Raw genomic sequence first — 24,979 nt, 5'->3', positions numbered from 1 at the left:
GCGACATTGGGTGCTATTTCCTGAGATCTGATTCCAGGGATATGACGAGCAACTGGATATGTTGGCATCGCAGGCATTTGACACATGGCGACTGGGGGCTCTGTAATGTTTGCTTGGGAGGATCGACGTCAGGGATGATACCAAGGTATGTGTGTTTCGGAGTAACATAATGCAACATGAATGATGCTTGCTTACTACCTACCTGGTAGGTACTCCAGCTTCTGTCGCGCGCACAAGATTCCCACTCAAGTGTCAAGGTCGAGTTAGTTCTGCTTTGTCATCTCAGTAGCGTCTAGTATGTCAGGATAGTAAGCTCGAGTAAGCCCCGCCTGGGCCGGCCAGATTGGGACTTGCAAGCATCACCGTCGCCTAGGCTATATGCTCGAGGGCAAGAAGGTCAAGAGCTCTTCGACAACTTGAAAAAGGTTCCTCGCCGAGCTCCAAGCGCGGGAGGTGAAAGTCAAGCTCTGCTCATCCGCAAGAGTGCGCTCGTCGTCCTCCTTCACGCCGCAAGCTGAGTCGTGGCGCAGGCAAAAATATCAAGTCACTCCAGCTGATGATCGACAACAAAGCGAAAGAGATCAATGACATGTTGAATGAAAAGGAGCATCTGAAAGTCCTCACTGTGGTACCGTAGCCGGATTCATTCATCTCTTCTTGAACCTAGGCGCATTCTCCGAGGATCCGAGATAAACTGTGCAAGCCGGATGCTATCGACATCAGCACATGATATTAGGCGAGAAAAGAAGACGAAAACACTTCCCGAAGGATGAGTTAGAGATTTAGGTGCTTGTACATTGACAGCGCTGCTTAAGCGCGGATGTCAGTGTTAACTAATACTAGGGCAGCAGCTCACAAACCGAGGGTCAGCCGCGCCAGTTCCTGGGTTCAACAACCAGGACCTGCTCTAGCTAGGGCAGTTCAGTGTCCCCCATAGACGAACCTCGAAGCCCTCTCGAAACCCCAGCAGAGGTATTGTCTTTTCGGTGAATGTGGATACAACAACGCCAATTGCACAATGGGCCTGCTCTACAAAATCTCTGGACATGTGCATTTACATGGCAACATACGGTATTCATTGCCGAGGGAGACCTCAAATGCCTTCCTCTCCGGCCCGTGCAGATTACCGTATGGTGGAATGCCGCAAATCCCTAATCACCTGCCTGGCCGTACTTCGCCACTCAATTAGTCCCTAGGGCAACCGTTGAATAGGTAAGTATAAGAAATGTCGCGGGTAGACGCAGGCACTATACTTCTATTACATACTATCGCACTTTACCGAAGGTGTGCTCAATGTATGGAGGAACATCAAATCCCATTATTACCCGACGTCGAGCTGCCGTTGCCTGTTCATGGATCCGAGACATCAAAGGGCCTGTTCCGGGTTGATGGTGCGGCCACCCCATTTGAGGCGCCAGGCATGGGGTAAGGCGTCTCCGGCGGCCTGTTTGTGACTTATGCTGCAGACAGGCTTGTACTTGTAGAACCGAAGTTCGTCGGTGTTAGCGAAGAAGAGAGTGAGGGGAAAGCCCGCAATACAGGGCACATAACAGAAAGAAGAACCCACGTGGAAGAGGGTTGCATCACGGCCAACTCGGATGTCAAGTCTGACTTCTAAGCAATGTTGTAGGAGCAGGCATCTCTGCACCGGCAACTTGAAACCAATGCTAACTATCCAGGGGCTCGTGGTGTTATTAGACCATCACCCCTTCCTCATGTCTCCCTTTCGAGTTGTGCTCCGGTCTCAAATAATACTTGGTGAACTGCATGGTACACATTCCCTCCATCCGTAGTGGACAGGACGGGTCCGCAGCATCACGCTTCCTCATGCACCCGTTCGACCCAAGCCGGCAAAGCTTACCAAACACCAGCGCTCAGACTCCAAGGCGCATGACCTGCCGTGGTAAACGATTGTCTGAGTTATTGGTACTTGACATTTCATTTGAATATAAGTTAACTACCCATCAAGTGGCATAGGTCTTGTTTCGATACACTGTGGCAACCGACGGAGCTCAGGAAAAGATGGCGACGCCTTCACGGCGCAACTTGGAGGCACCCATTTCTATATCTCTTGTGTTGTGTGTATCGAGCAACCCTCAAGCTGACATCTCCTGGGCATAGAGTCAGAATCATACAGTGTATGCTCCGAGCTGGCGCAAGAAGCAGTGGATTCAGAACCAGAGAACTGATCCGAGTCACTTATCGGCTGGCTGCATGGCGGCACCGAACACCTGGTTCAGGCTCTGGTTGGCAGTGGAAAGCCAATGGAGAGGTGCTCATCCAAACCAAGGACTGCAGATCGATGAGTGTCCTGTGGTGGTAATCCGCCGCGCCTGCGCTCGATGGAGTCCATCTTATTCTTAGTCACAGATCATCAATCATTTGATCCACTCAACGCAAACATTTTGGCCCATGCCCAAAACCCGGATTCTTTTGCAGCCGGCCGCAGGGGGCTCGGGGTTGCAGCGAAACGGGGTTTGTCTGATTGCCTGTCCCTCGCAGCTCACGTTTCGTTTCAACTGCATTATCACTAGATCCGTGGCATAAGAGGTAACCTCTAGTTGCTTCATACCGGTACCATCATCGAAAGCCTGAAAACGAAAATATACTGCTCGAACGGAATACCTTCAAGTGGTATACACCACGTACCTTGAGAGCAATTGTCGATACGTGACAGCGAAGGCATGATGGGGTTGAGCTATGAATAACTCAGACACATGCTCGAGGGCTTGGAGGAGATGAAACGTTGGTAGGAGGCAAAACGGTATAATGGGCCCAGCTTAACTGGTGCTAGGGCTGCCTTATGGACCGCGCGGATACTACGAACTCGGTGTGTTTGCACACAAGCGGAATGATCTCAGATGTGAACGGATTCCGGTCCTTTTCTGTCGCCACTCGGCACCGTCCGCGCCAACAACATACACCAGCGTGAAAGTGCCCTGGTCTAACCCGGCCCTCGGATACGCAGTTTACCCTGGCAGTTCATTTCGATGTGTTGGTTGGGCTTCGACATGATTGAACGGTTCGTTTGCGTTTCAACCACTCCGTTGGGACAGATTCGTTCCCAGTCCACTGGTGAAGGTCTACGACGGGTCTGCTCCTACAATTCGCAACCGCTGCACGTCCCGAGGGGAAGTTGCTTTCAGCCTCAGCCCTGTCCTTACGGCCTCGGCATGCGCCTCGCGATCATGGGGCGTCTGGGAATGCTTTCGGCAATTCTTGAACCCGTGTTGTCTCCATCCTTGCGGATGTATCCACACGAATCCCGGGATCGCGACGTTGGCGTTTCGGGGTAATTCCGGCTGCACGGCGTTGGGCCTGGCCGGCGGGACTCCTTTCATTGACCATCTGCCGGCGGAGCGGAGGCCTCGCCTGAACAAGGCCTTGCGCCGAGAGCTGGGGTAAAGGCGACGCTTTGCCAATCGACAAGAGCAGCAAAACTTCCATATCCAGCCGACAACGTCTGCATGCAACTACCCCAGTGCCGAGACGGTAGGCAGCTGTGGGGTTTCGTTGGACAGGACAGGTGAGGTGACCAGAAGTCGGCTTCGCAGCGTGTCTGGTCAACGGATTACGTGCATTGTATGGTGTGCTTCGAATACGCCACAGATAGAGCTCATCATTGGCGCTGGGAGTGGTTTGACAATTCGTTAGCGGTGCCGATCTTCTGGTTCTGGGTTTTGATGTCCCGTTGCGTCCATCGGCACGACAGACCTTGTGTGTGCAAGAAATTGGTGATGAGGTTGTCACGTTGTTGAGAAACTCCCACATCTCGAATCAACATGAGACAAAAAGAAAGGAAACGGCAACGGGTCCAGTGTCCAGGACCCAGGTGGCTTCACCTGGAGCGCAAGCCTTGGCGAGGCTCATCCACAGCAGCGTCCCACGTGCGCCTTGCGGTCGAGGGAGGACCCTGATGATTGTCAACAGACCACTTTGGCACGCACTTTGCCTCGGTGTTGTGATGATCGTCGGCTTGCCGCCATACTCATGGAGGCAAGTGATCGGCGCTCTTGAATTGACGATGATGTGTCAGAGCCTTCTGGCAGTGCTTTGCAATGGGCCAGACGCGATAAAAAAAACACCGGCCCAATGGAGCTCGAGAGTTGTCTGTCAGGGGTAGCCCTACTATCTAGCCCTTGCTTGTTTGTTAGCGTGGTACATGGCGGGCACAACCTAAGGCAGTTGAGGAAAAAGGTGAATATAATAATAGAAGAAAACAAGAAAGGAAGATAAAACAGAAAGAAAATATATAGAAAATTTTAAAAGGAAGAGATGTGAGAAGTGGAAGATGAACATAATATTAGGTAAGAAGAGGGAAAGGGCGAACGAATATCAGAAGTTGAAGTGAAAAGAGGAAGCTTCGCTCATATCTGAGTTCCGCATTACCACAAACCAGTATTGAACTGTAGCGAGGGCCTCTGATGAGTCCGCCTATCCACAACTTGCGGGGAATGTGCTTGGTGAGCTTGCGCCGATTCCGTCTCGCGGTCTTCAAGCCACCTGTTCTCTTGGACGACACGTGCTTGTAAGCCCGTTGAGGATGCAGCTGGTCGACGAGGGGCCCTCAAAGCGCTGAGCAGAGAAACCTCATCGTCAATCACGGAAGCAAAAAATCGTTGATTGGGTGCCTCATACGTGTGCCGTCAACGTGCGATGTTATCCTCGATGGTCGCCGGATTTGTGACACAACAGCTCGTTACTTAATAGAAGATGCCAAATGGAGGGCCACAGCGGTTCGACAAACCAGTGACACTGCCTCGTGGAGGAGGAGACCATCGCCGGTCTCTTTTGATGACACTTGGAAGTTTGGGATCTGAGAGACTGGTTGGTCGCATCTTCGTTTCGTCTGGCCGTAGCACGAAAACGCCATACCGATCACGAGTTGATTGGTGTCGAGTAAAGTAGCTTCACTGGTCGCGTGATCCTGCTCCATGGGAAGCTCAGCCTGTCATCTCCAGTCGGCAAAACGGTAGGACCGATATTGATGTCTTCCCAGATTGGTCTCTCATCAGGCTGATTGATGGAAGTTGATCGGGTGCATCCGTCAAGGTGCCCAAGTCAGCAGATCAGGACACTTCGAATCCAATGGTGTTTGACGGCCTCACAGCCGAGTCAACCGGCAAGCGCGTTTGTCCGAGTCTACTGCGTAGGCAGTGCGCACTGCTTGGGTTCGGGCTTGGAACCCCACCTCGCCGCCATCGGAAGTGCGCAGGACGGGAACCGACAGGTGCAGTGAGCGCGTGGGGGCTGGGTTATTACTCGGCGAGCTAGCAACCAGACAACCTTAAAAGTCTGGAGCTGCTTCAACTTTCATCGCCGTTGGAAACTTGGAACAACAACCTCGACGTGAGGTGAATATGGTTTGATTGCGAACCGGGCTCCTTTCCTCTCTGCCAACGGACAACACGGATGAGGCTGATAGCCAAAATCATGAAATCACGGCAAAATTCTGGACCGCAGCAACTCGGATGCAGGGGTCTGCAATCGGGCTGCATCTCGGCCTATTCCCCCACGTCGCGTTGCGATACTTCAGATGAGTCGCTGCAATCTGAGATAGAGGACTGGCTGGTGATCTAGTGCACTCTCCTCTCCCAGGTATCCGTAGCCGCACCACTCCACCGCGAAGATGCCTCTCTGAGGCCCGAGGATCGGGAAGCGTCGAGCTCGACTCCATTCCCTCGGGGCAGTCTTACCTGCTTGCGTATCTGCCAAGCGGCGCAACCTGCACTTATCGCTTCGGAACCCTTCCGCGAGAAGTTGTGGGGTTGCCGGGATGAGTGGCAAAGTCTACACGTACAGCGTCGGGCACTGACGAGAATGCAGTCCAGGTCGTTTGACGTGTCGGTCCTCAGCAGCAGCACGCGCAAACTTGGTTTCTCCGAAGATTTGTCTGCTTTGATACGCCTTTTGGACCCCTCACCGTTACGGGATCCGAAAAGTTCTCCTCGTGGTTATTCAAACCGCGGCTGAATCCCCAGTTTTGGCACTGAAACGGACGCTCACAATGTCGGCAGATGGTGATTCTGAGCTCAATACCACGCTGGTCGGCTCGAACAAAAAAAATCGTCAGTGGCCCTCGATGAGCGGACAGGGTTGCCAAGCTGCTGGAGCTGCGGTCGATGGGCCAGGTCGGGATCTTATCTCGACTTGGACCTGGGACCTGCAGCGTGGGGTAAAACCGCGAGCTCCTGCGAGGACCCGACAACCACCGACCATGGTAACAACTTAACCTCTCTAACCGCGGATTTGTTCCCCGACGCCAAGACGGCAAGCCGTTGCTTGGGTGCTGACGGTTGCCACCGTCCCTCCCGCGAGAAGCGCTCGCTAGTCCAGCCCCGGACACGAAGGATGTGATATCTATGCAAGAGAGCCTTGTGTTGCACATTTGGCGAGCACTCAGCTCTGATCTGCAAGCCCGGTGTCGCAAGGGCAATTGCATGGCTCGCATGGCGCCTCGCTCTTTAGCTGACATTGTTGTTCCCACCATGGCGGGAAGAGCGTCGGAAGCACGGGGCACAAGCTCAGAGGTTCACCGGTCCTTTCGCCAACACATCCAGCCGAGGCTGGAAGCATTCACTCCAGCCGCTTCATCAGCGTGGAGTTGTTTTGATAGGACGCCGTTCTCGGCTCACGCGCGATATCGAGAAGCAGCTGAGGTCACAAGCGACTGACTGCCGGCGGCTGCAGGCCTGCATATACATGCAGCTGCCTACGTCCGAGCAGACGGCCAACAAGGTTTCGTTACGGCGGAGAATGCAATACTGTGGACACAGCGAGGATTCAAGTGATTAATCACTACACAGTATTGTGTACGCAGTATGTCGGCCAGAAGGAAACGCCGGGCTAGTTGAGATCGCGGCTCGTCTGTACCTCGTACATGTATTGTACAAGTACTACCGATCGGGAGCTGTGTGTTCGATGTGGCCATCCGCCTTTGGATTTAAGACATTGAGAGGCAGAACCCATCGTATTTCGTTCGCCTTGGTGTGTTGCTCCAGCACCGGGAGATCCGGGGCAACCCACAAACCGGTTTCGCCGGTCGAAAGACTCCATTGCGTGCTGGTCCGGACGGACGGTTCAAGATCGAGACAACCCCGCAAGACCATCCAAGTCTAATCACAACACGGACATTGAATGGAGCGACGTCGATCACCCGGTGGACGATGCTATGGAGCGTGGACACACTGTCAGCATGTTCCAAGAAAGGTGGCTCATCGCTGCATCCCAACTCGAGCTGCGAATCCGCTTCTTCGAGGTTCCAGCTGGTTGCTCTGTCACCACACGCCACCGGCGCCGATAAAGCACAACAAGCGGAGCCTATCGAGCTCGCGGCAGGGGGTTCTTGACCCACCAGTCACCGTTAGGGGTCTCGCAACCCGGGATCGTTCAGCAACGCGAGCCCGTGCCCGAGCTCTGGTTGGTTACGGCTGGACTCTGCCGGGCTCCATATTTGGGTCCCACATCAACCGCTACCTCAACGGGCAACTGACGAAAAAATCATTGCAGCCGATCCTTGTCCTGCAGCGAGTGGTGGAGACTTTTCGTCGTCAGGGGTGCAATTGCAGAATGGGAACGAAGCAACACAACTGAGGTGCAGGCGCAGATGTACACCTCGAACCTTGGGAGCTTTCCCAGGCACTTGGTCCCTTCTTACCATCCATCACTCTCCTCTCCTATTGATGTCAAAGTGACAGAACACCAAAAGTCATCAATTCCATTCGCTTTGACAAGCCAGAGTGCAGAGCACCCGCAATTTGCTCAGATCTTCATTCCGCCCATACCAGCTTCGTCGTCCCAAGTCCCGACTCACAGGAATCTGCACTGACCGCGGATACCACCCACATCTCACGACCGTGTTGAAGAGCAGTTTTAACGACCTTGCCCTCGACGTCTACTTTTCTCATCCTTTGCTTGCCAGCAGGCGTGCTAGGACAGCCTTGGCTTGCTCTCCCTCGGCGATTGACTCGTCTGAGACACTACGCTTACAAGTTCCTCAACGCCGGGTCACCTGCTCCCATCGATCATCATCACGCGTCTGGCTCATAAAACTTGCGAAAGGCGAATTTTCCCACGTACAGACTATCCAGCTCGAAGCTTTCGGAGCCGACAAGGTACGAGAACTACTCTTTGCCTGTTGCGACTCGTGCTTTTTCCTCTTTTGCTGTTGGTTTGATCGCTCTCTTGCGAAACTCGTGGACAGGCCCTTCCCTGGTATGCAGGTTTCCTGTATCAAGGCACTTACCCTGTCTGCGACATTCCTCCCACCGAGCCCCCTTCCGCGAAAGCTTATCCCTACATTCTTCACATGCCCATCTTCCCAAGCCTCAAAACAGCCTGCGTATGCAGTGACGTGACCCAGGGGGGCTTATCTAACGGAATCTTATGTCACAGTCTCGACCGTGTCGAAACCTTCGGCTTTCCACCACATATCACCACACACCGCTGCGAATACCCGAAACTAACCCCCGCTTTCCTTTACCCGGACTAGGGACCCCACCACGAAATAACGAGTGCACTCCGAGTCTCGACAGCAAGTGCCGGTCCGAAATTGCTGGGTCGTTGACCCGAGCTCACCCCTTTTTCGGTGACTTATGTCTGGGAAAACGGACAGTCGCCGGCGATAGCGATGTTGAAGCAGCAGAGTACGCGAACTAGCCTGCAAGTGGCTCCGTTGACGATACAGAAGACGAGGCTTGGGACATCTTGGGTTTCCTTGGATGCGGCTGACTCGGCAACCCGCTGCTCCGACGCGCAGATGACGCCGCCCGCGACACCCAATGGCTCTCAGGAGCACTGTGGTGGCCCTGTCAGCAGCCCCGTTTTCCACAGCTTCCTGCGGGCATTTTACCCTTTCCAACCCGACTACGTGACCAACGACGCAACAGTCACATTACCTCTGAACGAGGGAGACGTCGTGCTGGTGCACTCCATCCATACCAATGGCTGGGCAGACGGCACTCTGCTCGCAGATGGAGCGAGAGGATGGCTGCCGACCAACTACTGCGAACCCTACGACCCGGAGGAGATGACGCACCTGCTAAAGGCCTTGCTTAACTTATGGGACTTGATGCGCAGCACTTCAGTGAACGACAGCGAGATATTCACCAACCAGGAGTTCACGAAGGGCATCATTGCCGGCGTTCGCTACCTATTGGTAGGTTACGGCATCGCAAACAAACACCCAGAAGCCGAGTAAACTAACAAGTCCCACAGGAACAAACACAGTGCCTTGCAAGGGAGGCACCCCTGCTGTTAAGGCACGAAGGACTTCGGCGGTGTCGGAAGTCATTGTTATCGGAGGTGACGGCGCTGGTCAAGGCAGCTAAAAGGTTACAGGACGCGCAGAGAATCACTGTGGCCGAGGACATAAATGACGTTGTGGACGACATGATCTTAAAAGCCTTGAAAATCATCACCAAGGGCGTCAGATTCTTGGATATCTGGGAGGACGACCGGGCATCGCGGTTACCGGCAGTCGCTGTGTTGACACCGCTGCCAGAGGAAGCCCTCGTGCCACTGACGCCGCCAGCCGACTCGGCTACCCTGGGTACTGGGGCGGACCACGCCACCACTGCAAAGTCCCGTGCTGACAACATCGGCAATGATTCCGAGGCGACACCATCAGAGCTGGTGGCGTGCAGCGCCCGTTTGTCATCTGCTTGTTCCCTACAGGGCAACACGAATGTGCGCCGATCATCCCAGCACAGCATGGCACAATCGAATCGACTTTCATCCACCATATCGCATCGTGTCAGCTTCGCCGGTTTGCCCTCGTGCTCGCGGGCAGAGAATTTGGTCTCGGAGCGGCTCAGCAAATGCCACGATATCTTCCTCTCGCACCTGGGATCCTTTATCGGGCGGCTGCAACTCCAATCTCAATCTCGTCCCAGCCTCGCAATTGCGGTCAGACAGTCGGCCACGTCGGGCGGAGAGTTGCTCGCAGTGGTGCAGGTTGTCTGCGCACACACTCCGATAAGCATTGATGCGCTCGAGCAGGCCCGTGCCGCCATGTACAGCCGCATCCAAGATCTGGTGCACACGGCACGCGGGGTTCTCACCGGTTCCGAGGCCGATATGGAGGACGACGTGATCGTGCCACACGACAACGGCCGCTTGTTGGGAGCGGCGACGGGGTGCGTGAAAGCTACAGGGGAGTGCATAGCGAAGACGAGATGGGTAATCGAGCGCATCGGCGACTTCGAGTTCGAGTTCAACGACTGCAGCCTCGGCATCGACTTTGGCTTGTCCGACCTGGCTCCTGTTCAAGATCAAAACACCAATTCCTGTGGCACCGAGTTGGGGAGTATTGCCGAGTCGAGCTTATCCGAAACCCCAACCGCATCGACAGCGAATTCCGTGGCCAGTCTCACGTCCACACACGCCCGGGCCATCTCGATCGACAAACCGCTCCCGGACGTTCCTCAGGTCACTTCCCCTGTCTCAGAGCAGCCGACGTCACACGCGTCGCTGCTGGCATCGCATGCACAATCGTTCCACCTGGACAGCCGCGCTTCCTCCGTTTCTTCCCTCCGCCCTGACCTACCCCCGCTTCCGAAGCTCTCAACCACAGCGTTCCCGATCGAAAACTACAGCCCCACAGAGCATTCTGCCACCCGAGAGAACGAGTTCCACTCTTTCCGGTCCGAAATTATGACCGCATCGAGCGCTGGGTCTGGTAGCACCTACCTCAGTCGCGGTTCCGAGTCGAGCCTCATCTCCCAGAGCTCGACTCGGGCGACGACCCCGGACAACACCCAAGCACCCAAAGCCCAACCGTCATTGTCAAATTTGAGCGTGACAGAAAGCCTGGCGGCGACTGAAGATGAGGACGTTGAGTCGCGGCTTTTGGCGAAAACCTTTGCCCACGAATTGATCTTTAACAAGGAGGGCCAGGTCACCGGGGGCTCGCTGCCCGCTTTGGTCGAGCGCCTCACAACCCACGAGTCGACCCCAGACGCCATGTTTGTGTCGACCTTTTACCTCACCTTCCGCCTCTTCTGCAGCCCGGTCACACTTACTGAAGCCCTGATCGACCGATTTGATTATGTCGGGGAATCTCAGCACATTGCCGGTCCTGTGCGGCTGAGAACATACAACGTCTTCAAGGGCTGGCTCGAGTCGCACTGGCGAGCCGAGACGGACAACGAGGCGCTTTCTTTGATTAGGCAGTTTGCCGAGCACAAACTGGCTGCTGTGATTCCGTCGGCTGCTCGACGGCTCCTCGACCTTGCCGAGAAGGTGTCCGCAGTCGATGGCACTCTGGTGCCACGTCTTGTCTCATCCATGGGCAAGACCAACACCGCCGTCTCGCAATACGTCCCACCTGACACCCCGCTTCCCGCCCCCGCCATTACCAGGAGCCAGTTGAACGCCTTGAACAACTGGAAGATAGGAGGCGGCTCCCCGTCCATCCTCGAATTTGACCCACTCGAGCTCGCGCGCCAGCTGACCATGAAGCAAATGACGCTCTTTTGCTCCATCTCACCGCAAGAACTCCTGGGTGAGAAATGGACGAAGCAGGGCGGTACCAGCACGCCATCTGTGAAGGCAATGTCCTCCTTCACCACGGGGCTGACAAATCTCGTCGTCGACAGTATTCTTCAATATGAGGAGGTCAAGAAGCGAGCACATGTCATCAAGCAGTGGATCAAGATCGCCACACACTGTTCCCAGCTCCACAACTACGACGCCGTCACGGCTATCACCTGTGGACTTAACGACACGAGCGTCAAACGTCTGAAGATGACGTGGGAGGCTGTGCCAGGCAAGCGCAAGGATAACCTCAAGTCGTTACAGGCCAGTGTTGAGTTCAACCAAAACTTCAAGGTCCTGCGAGCGCGGCTTCACGACCAAGTGCCGCCATGCCTGCCCTTCCTCGGCATGTTCCTGACCGACCTCACGTTCGTTAACGCGGGCAACCCCGATACCCGAACGACAGACACCGGCATGACGGTCATCAATTTTGACAAGCACACCCGAACTGCAAAGATCATCGGCGACGTCCAACGCTTCCAGATCCCTTACCGGCTTGCTGAGTTGCCGGAGCTCCAGGAGTGGCTTACCAAGCAAATCGACATTGTCCGCGAGAAGGAAAGCGCGGGCGCCAACGCCCAGGCGACAAACTACCGGAAGAGTCTTCTGCTCGAGCCCCGGGAAATGCAGCAACTGCGGACGCCCATCGAAGCGCCTTCCGAAAAATCCAGCAGCAGCATGTTCAGCTGGATGAGAAGCAACAGCATATCCGCCTAGCTCTAATCCCTGCGGATCCATTCCGCCACTCTCCGTGATTCACAAGGCAGCGCGATCCCCCCGGCCCCCCCAACACACCAATGTCCTCCACCCCGCGCACTCTGCAGCAGTTTTACACTAACCTTCCTGTCTTCTTGTGATACCCTTGTTCCTTTTTTCGACCTTTCAGCATCTTTGATCTCGACCCGAACCTGCCGGCAACTTGGCTGTGGATGACGTTCCTCGACCGCCACTGTTTTCCGACCGGATATAACCCTTCGCCGTTCGACGGGAGGTCATCCAAACAGAAAGTCCTCTTCCTCAAGTCCCAGACGCCAGTTCGACGGACGCTTGTACCACCATTCCCAACAAAAGCAGGGAAACACGAGGATACAGAAAATAAGACACTCAAGTACCGACGGCTCGCGCCACACACCAATAACCGACCACCTCACCATTTTCCATTGATATTATCCTATTCTCGATCATAGCGATGTCTCAGTCTCTGGCTCGCCGAGATTCAGACGGCGTAGCATTCTTACCATTCTGTGTTCTCTTATCGTGTCTGTCCTTCAGGATCCTGAGTTGTGTGAGTTCAGTGCATATGGTTCAATGTTGGTGGCTGTGGTAAAAACAAAAGGCTGGGTGAGACCGGAGTTTTCAGGGGCGCTTTTTGGTTGGGTTTTGGCTGGGTCCCGAGGTTTCTTGGGTATTTGATTGGGAGGATGTATATGTCTTAAGTGCTTGGTTTTTTGTGTATATTTTGCTGTGTCGGGCACATTTTTCTTCCAGTTTCAGAGGAGGGTGGAAAATGGGATGCCGGCGTATTGGGTGTTTGCAAATGATCGACGAGGCGATGGATGCATCGGTGGATGTTGGTAGCATAGCGCGGTTTGGTTTGGGTTCCCCCCTTAGTCTTGGGGATAGTTAAAATGTAGTGATGCATTTCATCAATCTTTTTGTGGTTTGTGTGCTCAGGCGTCGTTGTGGTTTTGATGGTGATGCCATCCTCCTACAACGCCTGCTCCGTGTTCATTGCAGTCCAACCCTGGTTTGTTTGTTAGCCTGGCACATGGCGGGCCCAATTAGAAAAGGTAAAGGGGAATACAATAAGGAAAGAAGGTCGGAAATCGGAAAGAAGTATGTAGAGGGGAAGAAAGGAAGGAGGAAGAAGAGAAGAAGAGATGAAGAAAAGTGCGAAAATAAAAGAGAAGCATAGTAAATAAAGAAAAAGTAAGAAAAAGCGGAAGAAAAGAACGAGCTGGATACCATACACTGCCGTTGTCTCTTATCCTTCCCAAGCTCTTCGCTAACAAACAAACCAGGGTCAGTTTGTACTCGTCGGGTCTTCGAAATCCCCGATCCGATCAGCCGCCAACGACGCCGGACGTTGAGGAAGTGGCTTCATGGCAACCATCACTAGCTCCAGTTTCTGCAACCATTCTCCCGACACGAACCATGCCCCGCAGCGACGAAGCCCAAGCCTTCTTCCATGCCGTCTACAGCGCCGTGCAAGAGATCCCGCCCGGCAAAGTGACCAGCTACGGGCACATTGCCAAGCTAATCGGCACTCGTACGGGTCACCAGCCTACACATTACCTTACCCTCGCGCAGCACCACTCACGTTTCCTCACACTTAACTCTCCTCATCCAAGACTCATGCACGTGATAGCTGACTCAACATCAAACCTCAGCCCAGCGCCCCCGCCAAGTAGGTGTCTGCCTCAAGCACCTGCCGGTCGACACGTCGGCGCGGTTCAACCACGACAATGTCCCATGGCAGCGAGTGATCAACGCCAAGGGGGTTATATCTCCTCGGTAAGCACATCCACCAAGATCCCAGGCTCAACATTATGGATTGTGAGGGCGTTAACAGCAGAACCAGATCCCAGCCATCGGGAGCTCGAAATCAGGCGGCGGCGCTACAGGCCGAGGGCGTGACGGTCACTACTGGGGCTTTGGGAGAGTTGATGGTGGACTTTGGCCAGTTTGGCTGGTTTCCGCGAGTCTTGCCTTCTGAAGAGGGAGGGGAGATTGAGCATTCTCAGGGGGAGGATGAGGACGAAGAGGGATGATGGGTGATTGGAATTGATGGGGAATCGATAAAAGCGTCGAATTGAGATGTCACTGATCCAAAGGCATGAAACGGGCTGGGCTGCCATGATTTGCATTCTCGATGCTACCGCGCGACCCATAGTCAACGGAGCCGCCGCCAGATCCTCTCCTTCATGAAGCCCATCAACGGAAGGCGACACCACTTCGGTGAAGCAATCATTCTCCTAGGTGCGTTCTTCGAACTAGCTCTCCTACAGGGAGGGGATCCGAGGACGCAACCTGGCGCTTCCAACTGTTAGCGCCTGGTAATCCAGATATGCAATACAGGATAGAGAGAGATGCTGTCTCAGATAGCGGTTGGACAAGTGTTTCCACATAGTGTTTCGGTACAGGTCTGTGAACTTTGTTTCCCTCATCATAAAAGCAGGGCAGGAGATGGTAGAAAAAAAAACAACAGGCTTACCAAGTTATGTGTCACAACCCATCCGCCTTGGCGTACGCGGATGGGTGTCGGGTGGCTTCCGCCTCCTCCAGGCTTAGGCCAACCTTGGCCTTCTTTGCCGCCGGAGCAAAGAACGAGTCCACAGTCCTCTGCCGCTTGTCAAACTGGGCACTGCCGATGCCACCCCGAGTCTTTTTCAAGCCTTCGAGGTGCTTCAGCACGTTGGCAGCAACCACAGATAAAGTAATCTTCGGTTGTTGCACCAGTGACGCAGTGGATGGCACCAGGTCAGATGTTCTTTCACCAGACACCTCACCTAGCCCATCCGTGACCGCGGGCGTGCTGGGATGGTCGACCCGGACAACAAGCTCGACATAGCCCGAGTTGCTCCAGCCCACCAGCCTGGGACTCGCCGGCCGCGTCAGTGCCACAGGACCAAAGCTGGCCAGCAGCACCCGCAGAAGCGACTCAAGGATCAACCCGTGCGCAACCACGACCACACATCCGCCGGCAGCGGCCTCCTCATCCGTGAACAACGGAACGAGACACTCCCGCACGAACCGCTCAGCCCGCAACCGCATCTGATCCTGCGACTCGGCATCAGCGCCAACTACGCCCGGGCTAAACTTCTTGCCCTCAGCCGAGCCAAAATCCCGCTCTCTCAGGTCGTGAAGCTGGACAACCTTCAACGGCGCCGCATCCACCACGTGATCTCCGCTCCCGGTCTTCTTGCTACTGTTCGTGGCGAGGGGGAGCTGGGCGTCAACCACAGCCTGTGCCGTCTCGACCGCCCTCTTCAGATCGGACGAGAAGACATGCCTGACAGCGCCGATGGTAGCAGACCGCGCGGCCAAGTGTGCACCGAGACGGCGGGCCTGCAGCGCGCCGTGGGCGGTGAGAGGCGAGTCGCGGGTTCCTGCGCTGGCGAAATGTCAGTTCACGGTGCCTTGGGTGGTTGCTCGATTGCTGTTGGGTGGGAAAAACGTACTAAATGCCTGCGACGTTGTCGACTGTTTCGCCGTGGCGGACGAGGAAGAGCCGCATTGGAATTTGGTCTCTGGGTTGGGAAAACAAATCAAGGCATGGGTTTTGCCTGGGCTAGGGCGCGCGCAGCACAGTGGTGCGGTGCGCCGGACCCATGGGCATGCCGTGCTTGTTGGTGAGGGAACTTGCGATTGTTGTTGATGGGGGGATGGAACGGGAGAATGTGTTTGCGGGTGGAAAAAATCTATTTGTATGGCCGAGTGGGGCTGGCTCCATGTGGTTGGTTGGGCCCACAGCAAGCCAACCTACCAAGTGCCAACGACACTGAGAGCTGACAGTTCCTGGTGGGGTTCAATTTCCTCAACCTTACGTGCACCTCAATCTTGCGTTTTGCACCCGACTCCAGGGCCCTAATCAACGTATAGGTACTGTACTGTACCTTATGGTAGGTGGTAAGCGTTCCACTAACCTCATGCATGCCTTGACTTTGACTCATTGCGTGTTACAAATATTCGGGATACCTTAATAGTTTGATTTGACACCAGTCGTTTGAACCGGCGGATTTGCGCACCTGTTTTCCGACATCACAGCCCACTCTGTATTTATAGTAGACCCTGCCGCGTAGCTACTTGGCTTGCCATGTTCCTTTTCATTATCCTGACCATTATATCTATTTAATTACAATACTTTTTAGTATCATAGTTGTCCCCTTGACTTTGCAGTCCGCCGTCCGAGTCTTGCAACATCGCTAAGCATTGTATCATGCTACTGTACCTTCCATTCGAGCCATTCACCATAATTCCAGATACAGTAGCCGCCAACGTACCGATACCGTAAGCGATGATATCCGGTCGACTACGGAACCATGCCATCCGACATCAAGTGAAGCGCCGATGCATAATAGGAATTAGCATGCTTGGTGATTGGGACCTGATCTGAGAGGTTTCGAGTTTTCCGTCGCTCCCAGTAATGATCCGTACTTGTTTCCATGTTTGCCTCCTTTCAAATTTCTCCCTTGGGACTCTTTTGTCTCTTTTTTAATATACCCCCTTTGCTATCATCCGAGTCGGCTCAGCTTCGTTCAACTTATTCCTATGTTCACGAATTCCCCAACCCTGTACTCTTCCGTTTTCGTTTGGCCCTGCTTTTGAGCTCAATTACGAGGGGGACAGGCAAATGTCACGGTTGGTTGGTGTCCTAGCTAAATCGAGAGATCACCTGTTGAACTTCTACGGTGGGTTTCCAGAGGATACCTTCATTGGTCTCTTAGGGGTGTAATCAAAGGTGTTGCTGCAACTGGCTATCGTAGTCTGAGGCCCTTTTCCGGGTAGCAGGGACGGCCTTTTACATCCGCAGCTTATACCCAATGACCTTGGTAGGATTGGAGATATCATAACCTTTGTTCAATCCTTGCTGTTATCTTTGGTGTCCTCTTGGAAGTTAGTGGGCCGAAGGCAAATAACCAATACCACAGCTCAGTCGGACGTCAACAAAAGCGAGTCATTTTCTTGAAACTCTAAGGCTCGCGTCTTTGAGATTCCGCTTTGACGAGTCCGTCCCGCTTGGGATAATAGCCGAGCTTCAAAGGAAAGCGGTCCTCGACTGAATCGAGTCAGAACGTCATACTGAAGTGAGTATGGCTTCATCTGACGGCAGGCCCTCGGGTGTTGACCTCGGACTAGTGTCCGTGTACCGAATTGAAACTGATATAATACCGGACGGCGCACTAAAAATAGAAAGCCGGTCTCTTCCATCCCGACGAGTGACGGCTCTGACAACACAGGAACTCAAATCGCAAGCCTACCCGTACACTCTATCTCGAGCTTTCTTTCCTGCTTTACGATCAGAACTCAGACCCCTCGGACTTCATCCTCGGCCTCTCGATCGACTCGCAACCCGGCGAAGAGGCTAGAGCCCTCACGCACCAATATGGCTCGCCGCTCACCCCGCCGCGTGTGCAGCGTGCTGCTCACCTGATTTCATTTTTGACCATGTATTACTCCTTTAAAGCGATTCATGACTCCCAAGTCAAACCCGGCACAGGCGACGTTGACGTCGTCATCTTGACCGTCAAGAAGACGGTAACCTATCCCGGTTCTGTCTTTGGTTTAGACTTCTCATTGACGCCAAACTCGGAGTCTACGATTGTGCGACTCGCATCACGAGGGAACAGGTCTTCCTGGTGCTTACGACGCCGGTGTTGGCTCAATTGGCGCCCGAAGAAAGCTCATTGAGATATGATGCCGACGTCGCCGACGGTCACCGGTGCCGCCTGAAGAAGATTGACGATGCACTATGGTGTTCTTCCTATCGGGATAAGCATGTGTTCCTGCACGACGAGGAACTCGGAGCTCGCAAGCATTGGCTCCATGAAATGAAACTTCTCAACGACCACCAGAGGTCAACTAATCAATGAGCAGAATCTCGAGCGTTACAACATGATTCAGGGTCGCTAGCCCTGTGGACCATCATCACCGAAGACCTTTACCACGGAGGCGAGGATGACAACCATTGAGACTCCGTCATCAGAACAGGACAATTCCGTGCTATGTTTCATGACCATCTCAAGAAGTTCAAGCGCCATGACGGGTCCGGCCGTGTGTCCTATGGATTATGTCGACGAGTTATCTCCTTTCTCCATCTTCGACCTTCTTACTAAGCCTGTCCCTGGCGTTGCCCACTCCGTCATGTATACCAGGTATCTCAACAGAGTCGAAGAAATAGGCAACCTCCCACCAAGATACTCACGATTGGAGATGTCCTGGAAGGATCTCAGTGATGGGACAGTGAAGAACACGCACTATATGAAGCAGCATGCCCACGCGGATTTTCAAATCAGCATGAACTGGAAGCGGGAGCGGGCCGACAAGAGACGAGTCTTGGAAGCTTGTGGAGACGCCAGAAGAGGACATGACTCCTGAACTAAATGCCCGGCTCGAGGAACTCCGCAAGATAATGGGGGTGCATGAAGAGTGGTGAGACAGACGCCCAAAAAGAAGACGCCCAGCAACACGAAAAATCGACAGGAGGATGGCCAACAGGAGAAGGGGGGAATGGGGGGATGAAGAGCCAGCAGAAGAGGACGAAGCAATGGACAAGGATAACGCAACGGAATATCATCAGGGCTGCGCAGGCAGCAGGAGATGACCTGGCACGGGCGACGACGTGATGGACGATAGGCTCGATAACAACGCCGCATATGACTAGGCAGGATAAGAATTGGTAAGTGAATATCTGGGAGTAGACTGGATGCCTGTCCACAGTGACGAGAATGCTTTTGTACTGTATTGTACCTGAACTAGCCTATTTATGTATGTTGATAGTTGTTAGTTTCCTATTACCTGTCTGCCTCGTGTCTATCATGGACGAATCACTGCAGTGGGGCCATGCTTGGATCATGGGCTGCAGGAAACGTACTTCTCAGACGCTGATGGTGCCTATCGCCGAAAGAGGTTGATTTCTTGTTTAGTGAGTCGGAACCCTACTTGAATGATGCTTAACCCAGCACCACCGGTGAGAGCTTATCAAGTCCGCATCTGTATAACCCAACACCGGCTCTATCCTGTACGGCCCCTGGTATCATCGTCTAGATCCGCCACAAAAATTACCACACATAAAAGCAACGCCGGTAACTACACCGTCGCGCCTCACTCCCTCTTTCCCTCCCTCTCCAACTCCTCCCTAACCTCCCTGGCCACCTGCATCGCCTGGCTGGCGCCCGCAGCCGTCAAAATGTGCCACCAGCCATGGAATTCCAACAGCCAAGCCCACGGCAGGCCCACCTTGCCCCTCAACGCCCTCAGCTCGGCACAGTACTCCAAATCCACCGTCCACAGCACATAGCCCAGCACACACCACCCCAACGCCTTCCAAATCCTCCGGTTCCAATCCCATCTCTTCGGAAACGTGGGCAGAAGCACATGGAGCGTGTACTGACTCCTCGCCAGCACAACCAAAAGTGCCGCGACAAAGGCGATGGAATGGTAGACGATCTTGGCCGACCAGAAGTAAAACGCCGCGAAGGACGGGTAGGCGACGGCCAGGACGACGGTGATGAGCCGTACGCGGGCGGGCGGCTGGCGGGCGGTGAGCGAGGCCTGCAGCATGGACCAGGTGAGGCCCAGCATGGAGAACTCGTCGACGAACTCCAGGGTCTGGCGCAGGGTGGCGTGGAAGAGGAAAGACCCTATGCCAAGGACGAGGAGGGAGAGGGACATGAAGTCTGGTTTGGGGCGGCTGCTGCTCATGCGGCCGCGGGGGTAGATGGACTTCAGGGCGAAGTAGACTGGAAAGAGTGTCAGCGGAGGAGCAGGGAGAAAGAGAGCGGGTGAGAACTATTATGCATACCATAGGCAAAGTTCGTCAGGGCGTTGATGAACTCGGCGATGTAAAAGGTGACCACATAGTCCTCCTCACAGAAACTGAATTTTTTCGGCCGTCAGCAAGGAAATCTATTTACGAGCGGCAGGAAGTAATACTCACTTTGCCCTGCTCGTTGGCGGACTCCAGGCGCCATGGTCCGAGTACCGGTCGCCCTCAAAGCGGATGTTGTGATGTCCCATCACGAAGCAGCGGAGATTTCTCGAGCGGGACAGGTTCGCGTGTTATGATTCATTTATCATTGATGATTTGTCAGGAAACACACACAAGGTGCGGTAAAGCCTGAGTGCTTGCCTGGAAGTGTAGCTGTTAGTACCGGTTGGTTCCGGATCCCGCGGGAGCCCAGCATTTAAAACTGCTAGGTACAGTACCTTTATACCTTCGGGTTGGGGGCCAGCTTGGCGGCTGGTTGGATCAACGATTCCTTCAAAGCTTTGCCGGGTCCCCTTGCCAGCCAAGCTCAAGACCGTTTCGTGTCAATACCTGTAATATTACTGTAATTCCAGCACTCTCTTTTGCGCCTGCTCGCCGCTCCGTCCTCCGGGTTGGACCCCAATCTTTTCGCCCATTGACCGTGACATTCGACGTCCTGGAACACCAAGCAATCATCGCTAGTTATCGCACATTGACGGCAACGAACAACTAATCACGTGATCTGCGACATACATCTGCGGCTTGTCACTCGTTGCCAGTGTCAGACGATCGGTGAATCAATCGAGCAAAGGCACGCGCCGGCTGAGATTCATCGCGAGCGACCCCATTGCATCTCCCATTCTAATCAGGAGCGCGGGGCTTGGACTGCCGGTTTGTTCAGACTCGGCGCGTTTGAGTACGCGCATGTGCGCGTCACCTACCCAAGTGGCCGCTGACCCCTCTGGGACTCGCAGATCGTGGCGCCGATTCATCTTCTTCAGAACCGCGGCGGTCCCCTCGGTTCCCCGCGGGATGCCATCGGCTGGGGCATGAATACTCCGGCGACGCAGCACACGCCGCTTGAAATCCTCCTGCTGTTCCGCGGCATCGCCCAGTTAGGTCTCCAAGACGACAACTTTGTTCGCATTTCCGAGACTCTACAGAACAACCGGCTCGTAAAAAATGGCCCCGCGTACGACCCTCGACGACTGAAGCCCGACGCATTGCGGGAACTCTTCCTGCGGCTGCTGCGGGAGGAGATCAGGACCGAGAGCGATGATACACCCGGGCCCGATGGCGCGCTTTCACCCGCGTCCAAGAGGCGCCGGCTCCAGTCCCCGCCCCTGTTGACCTTGAAGGACGCCCTCCAACATTTTGACAAGATTGAGGCTGCTCACGCCAAGCTACACAACGCTTACCTACGGCAAGCGGTCCACGAGATACGGCAGTTAGAGCGGCAGTACGATGTGTTGCTTGGGGAGATAGGCGAGCTGGAGAGGCTTGGAGAGCGGGAACCCCAAAGCGAACCGAAACCACAGGGCCCGAATGGTGTGCCAGACGTCGCTGGGAAGCATGGTGTCGGTCCGGCCAACACGGTTGGGCCCTCGCCAGGGACCTCGTCCAGGCCGCCGCAAATCCCGGTCCCGCCTCAGCATACACTTCGGGCATTGCAGCCCTTGCTGCCGCACCCGGGTCAACGGCAAGAGGTTATGAACGGACCTTCACCTACACAGCTGGCTTCTCCGGAAAGCTTGCCCCAGGCCCCTCGCTCACCCGCGCCGATGCACCCGGAACACGTTCGCTCCTCTCAACCCGGCCAGCAAGAGGTTTTCGGAATCACTACGCCGAGGCCAACGGCGACCGCGAAACCATCCAACGCGACGCCCCAGGTGCTCCAGGCGCCGCAAGGTGTTACGCCATTTCAGCCTCCTCCACCACAGTCACCCGCGCCGCCTGCTACCGCTGAGGGTCCCAAGCGGCCGGAGAGCGCGGTGGGGCCCAGACAGTCGCCCGTTCCTGTACCGGTTCCTGCTCAGCTACCTGCTCAAGGACAGCTCAAGTGGGAGCCACCATATCAACCAAATGCGGCTCCTCCGCGGCAGACGGCGAATTGGCCGCAGCATCCGCCCAACGTATATCCGCCGCAACCACATCCTACGCCTTCGCAGCAACGACCAGTTCAGCAACCGCCGGCCCATCCTAGCCCGGTACCAATGCAGGGACAAACAAACACGCCGATGCCCCAGCAGCAGCAGGCCCCGCCGATCCCCCCGCATTCCACCAGCCAATTTGCACCTCCAATCCAATCAACCGTCAGGTCTCCCACGGATTTGGCCGGTGGCCAGGGAACAACCAGACAGTCACCATTATCTACCAGCCCCGGAGCGAGCGGCGTTCCTCAGTACCAACCTCCTTACCACTCTCAGTATCAAGGCTATCCTGTTGCATCCCCGGGCCAGACTGGCCCCGTGCACGCTGCTCAGGTTGCTCAGACGTGTCCAGGCCCGGCCCATCCCGGTCCTGTAGGGAGTCCAAGAATCGCGCCAACGCCCAACCCGCCGGTCAATGTGCCGGCAAGAGCCAGCCCAGCCGTCACTATCCCTCCTCAGCAACGGCCTCCGCCGAATCTGCAGGCTCCGTATGCCCAGCATCCCATTCCGCAGGGTGTTCCCTCCCCGGGTGCCGCCCATGCAGATGCAACCCAGCGCCATGGCTCTCCATATCAGCCGCCTCGCCCGCCCGCTGTTGACCGCATCCAACCTCGGCTGCCCGCTACTGCAACACCCACGCCGGCTGCCAGGTTCAGTCCCGTCCCTCCTGCGCCTCAGACACCTGCAATTGTCCTTCCTCCAAGGTTCGCAGGTGGCAGTGGCACCAAGTGGGTGTCCACTTCGACTCCATCGACGCCCAAGCCTGGCCTTGAGTTTCGTCTGGGGTATGATGACGTCGCTAGTCCGGCGTATGAGCCGACAAGTCCTGTGTTGAGGCCCGAGGCCCCCCTCCGGGTCAAGGATACACATCGGCGGGATACTCCAGCAGAGACACCGAAGTCTAAGCCAAGCCAAGCTCCGTCACGAGTTCAGGATAGTTCCGCTCCGAACCCATCAGCCGGTCTGCAGAACAAACACGGGGCCCAAGCCGCCGAGCCTGAGCCATCTAGTGTTAAGGACGAGATGACAACACCTCGACCGTCAACGGAAGCCGGCGACACGACGGCCGAGGAGAGCGCCACTGGCCGGCCCCAGGCCCCACGATCAACCAAGCGCAAGCGGGAGGACCTCACGCCGGTCCCGGTCCCAACCTCAACCACAAACAACCATATCCGCGACAATCCCCTTCCCGACGACTTCAATCCGACCGAAGGACCCAGACTCGTCCTCTGGACCCGCTCCTTCAACAAGGTCTGCGGCTCCGCCATGGAGCAGATCGTGCACCACCGCTCGGCCAACATGTTTGCCCAGCCCATCCGCGAGAAGGACGCGCCCGGCTACCACAAGGTGGTCAAGCAGCCGACGGACCTCAAGACCATCCGCGCCGCCATCAACCACGGCAACCGCGCCGCGCAGCAGGCGGCCTCGGCGCTGGAGGGGGGCGACCCGGGAACGAGCAGCGTCTGGCTCCCGCGGACCGAGGATTTTGTCCCGCCCAAGAGTATCGTCAACTCGTCGCAGCTTGATCGTGAGCTGGCGCACATGTTCTCGAATGCGATCATGTACAATCCGGATCCGCATCATGGTCCGGGACCCGCTTTCCTGAGGGACGTGGATGAGGATGAGGAGGGTGGTAAGGCGGGAGACGGGGGTGGGGGTGGTGTCGTGCATGACAGTGGCGTGCTGGGGTACAAGGTGGATGAGTTTGGGGTGGTCAACGATGCGCGGGCCATGTTTGTCGAGGTTGAGAAGCTGCTTAGTGAGCTGCGCTCGGCCGAGGTGAGGAGGAATGCCCCGCCGCCTGGGATTGGGGGCTTGATGACGGGGACGAGCACGCGGCAGGCCAGTGTGCTTGGGCAGAGAGGAGGTTCGGAGAGTGTCAAGGATGATGGGGTTGGGGAGGAAGGGGATGGGGAGGAGGACGGGGAAGGTGGTGCCCCGAAACGACGGAGGATTGGTAGGGGGTAGTAGGATTGTTGTGATGCTTTTCATGGGGTGTATGGCACCGGATGTTTATGGGCTGGCTTGCGAGTTTGGATTCTGGGAGGTTTGCCCAGGGGTTTGGGTTGCCAAGGGAACGTCCATGCTTTCTTGAGACAGCTGTGTTACATGGACTGGTGGATCAAGGGACAAGGCACAACAGTGGTATTAGGGACCAGGGACAGGCAACAATTCTGCCCGAGTTGTGTTGTATTATACATGTGCTCCCATCGCCAGAGAAATCGAGTGGGCCTCGTACGGGGACTCAAGGTATAGAGCACCGGTTTCTCCTTTACACCTGGTGTCGGCTCTGAATTAGCTGGCGAGGTTGCGGCCGACGCCTTCCCGTACAGATCCGCTCGGTCCAGGGCGAGTGCCACACGGGTGGTGGAGGAACTGTGCAGTCGGGGACAGGAATCGGGGTGCGGTGAGGGGCGCGGATGGGTTAGCAAGGCTGGTCTTTCACAGTGCAATTCAGGCATTGATGGTCAAGAGCACGGCTTCGTCGAGGTGACGTCCGTGCCGCTGGGACGGCTCTTTGGTGATCTGCCGCCGCGCCAGGGGTTGAAGCGCCCTGCTGTTACGGCCTAGTTCCCTGTCACATGCCTGGATCAAAGTCAGAAACAGCACCCTTGCCCGCCAAGTGCCCCAGCTCCCCAGTTCTGTGTCGGCTGCTTCCGTTCGGTTTCACCCCTGCTCTCCTCCCATCCCTCCGTCCTCGCGACTCCCCGACTCTGTGTCCCTTTGCGCGTGCTCGCATGCTCCACGCTCTTGTTTTTCCATTGCCGATCCTATGGCAATCTACATAATGACCACCTGAAGATGTACTAGGTACCTATCTCAA

General features: G+C 55.4%; 6 protein-coding genes across 6 annotated transcripts; 3 read left to right on the top strand and 3 right to left on the bottom strand.

Moving 5' to 3' along the window:
* Nucleotides 1-5,764: 5,764 nt before the first annotated feature.
* Nucleotides 5,765-6,601, bottom strand: N657DRAFT_99963 (uncharacterized protein). The gene has a single exon (XM_062797634.1). It carries the CDS (start codon nt 6,488-6,490, stop codon nt 5,852-5,854), a length of 639 nt encoding a protein of 212 aa, XP_062645644.1. The 5' UTR covers nt 6,491-6,601; the 3' UTR covers nt 5,765-5,851.
* A 2,028-nt stretch (nt 6,602-8,629) lies between these two features.
* On the top strand, nt 8,630-12,252 carry N657DRAFT_576549 (ras GEF; the record flags this gene model as incomplete). The annotated part of the gene is made up of 2 exons (XM_062789186.1): nt 8,630-9,157; nt 9,217-12,252. 2 exons carry the CDS (start codon nt 8,630-8,632, stop codon nt 12,250-12,252), a joined length of 3,564 nt encoding a protein of 1,187 aa, XP_062645643.1.
* A 1,437-nt stretch (nt 12,253-13,689) lies between these two features.
* N657DRAFT_576637 (DNA binding methylated-DNA--cysteine S-methyltransferase) lies at nt 13,690-14,306 on the top strand (the record flags this gene model as incomplete). Its single annotated transcript, XM_062789193.1, has 3 exons — nt 13,690-13,804; nt 13,926-14,049; nt 14,117-14,306. The coding sequence occupies 3 exons, from the start codon at nt 13,690-13,692 to the stop codon at nt 14,304-14,306; spliced, it is 429 nt and encodes a 142-aa protein (XP_062645642.1).
* A 454-nt stretch (nt 14,307-14,760) lies between these two features.
* N657DRAFT_576972 (phosphoglycerate mutase-like protein) lies at nt 14,761-15,772 on the bottom strand (the record flags this gene model as incomplete). The annotated part of the gene is made up of 2 exons (XM_062789225.1): nt 14,761-15,649; nt 15,717-15,772. The coding sequence occupies 2 exons, from the start codon at nt 15,770-15,772 to the stop codon at nt 14,761-14,763; spliced, it is 945 nt and encodes a 314-aa protein (XP_062645641.1).
* Nucleotides 15,773-19,045: 3,273 nt separating this feature from the next.
* Nucleotides 19,046-20,429, bottom strand: N657DRAFT_600022 (uncharacterized protein). Its single transcript, XM_062790067.1, has 3 exons — nt 20,195-20,429; nt 20,060-20,133; nt 19,046-19,997 (listed from the first exon to the last, which is right to left on the bottom strand). The coding sequence occupies exons 1-3, from the start codon at nt 20,272-20,274 to the stop codon at nt 19,360-19,362; spliced, it is 792 nt and encodes a 263-aa protein (XP_062645640.1). The 5' UTR covers nt 20,275-20,429; the 3' UTR covers nt 19,046-19,359.
* A 233-nt stretch (nt 20,430-20,662) lies between these two features.
* Nucleotides 20,663-24,562, top strand: N657DRAFT_622312 (uncharacterized protein). Its single transcript, XM_062790646.1, has 2 exons — nt 20,663-20,922; nt 20,980-24,562. The coding sequence occupies exon 2, from the start codon at nt 21,055-21,057 to the stop codon at nt 24,121-24,123; it is 3,069 nt and encodes a 1,022-aa protein (XP_062645639.1). The 5' UTR covers nt 20,663-20,922; nt 20,980-21,054; the 3' UTR covers nt 24,124-24,562.
* The last annotated feature ends 417 nt before the right edge of the window (nt 24,563-24,979 follow it).

This window comes from Parathielavia appendiculata, assembly GCF_033297405.1.
Source record: "Parathielavia appendiculata strain CBS 731.68 unplaced genomic scaffold N657scaffold_10, whole genome shotgun sequence".
Lineage (NCBI taxonomy): Eukaryota > Fungi > Ascomycota > Sordariomycetes > Sordariales > Chaetomiaceae > Parathielavia > Parathielavia appendiculata.
Note: the sequence above shows the minus strand (reverse complement) of the source record. Positions and strands in the feature narration are given on the sequence as shown.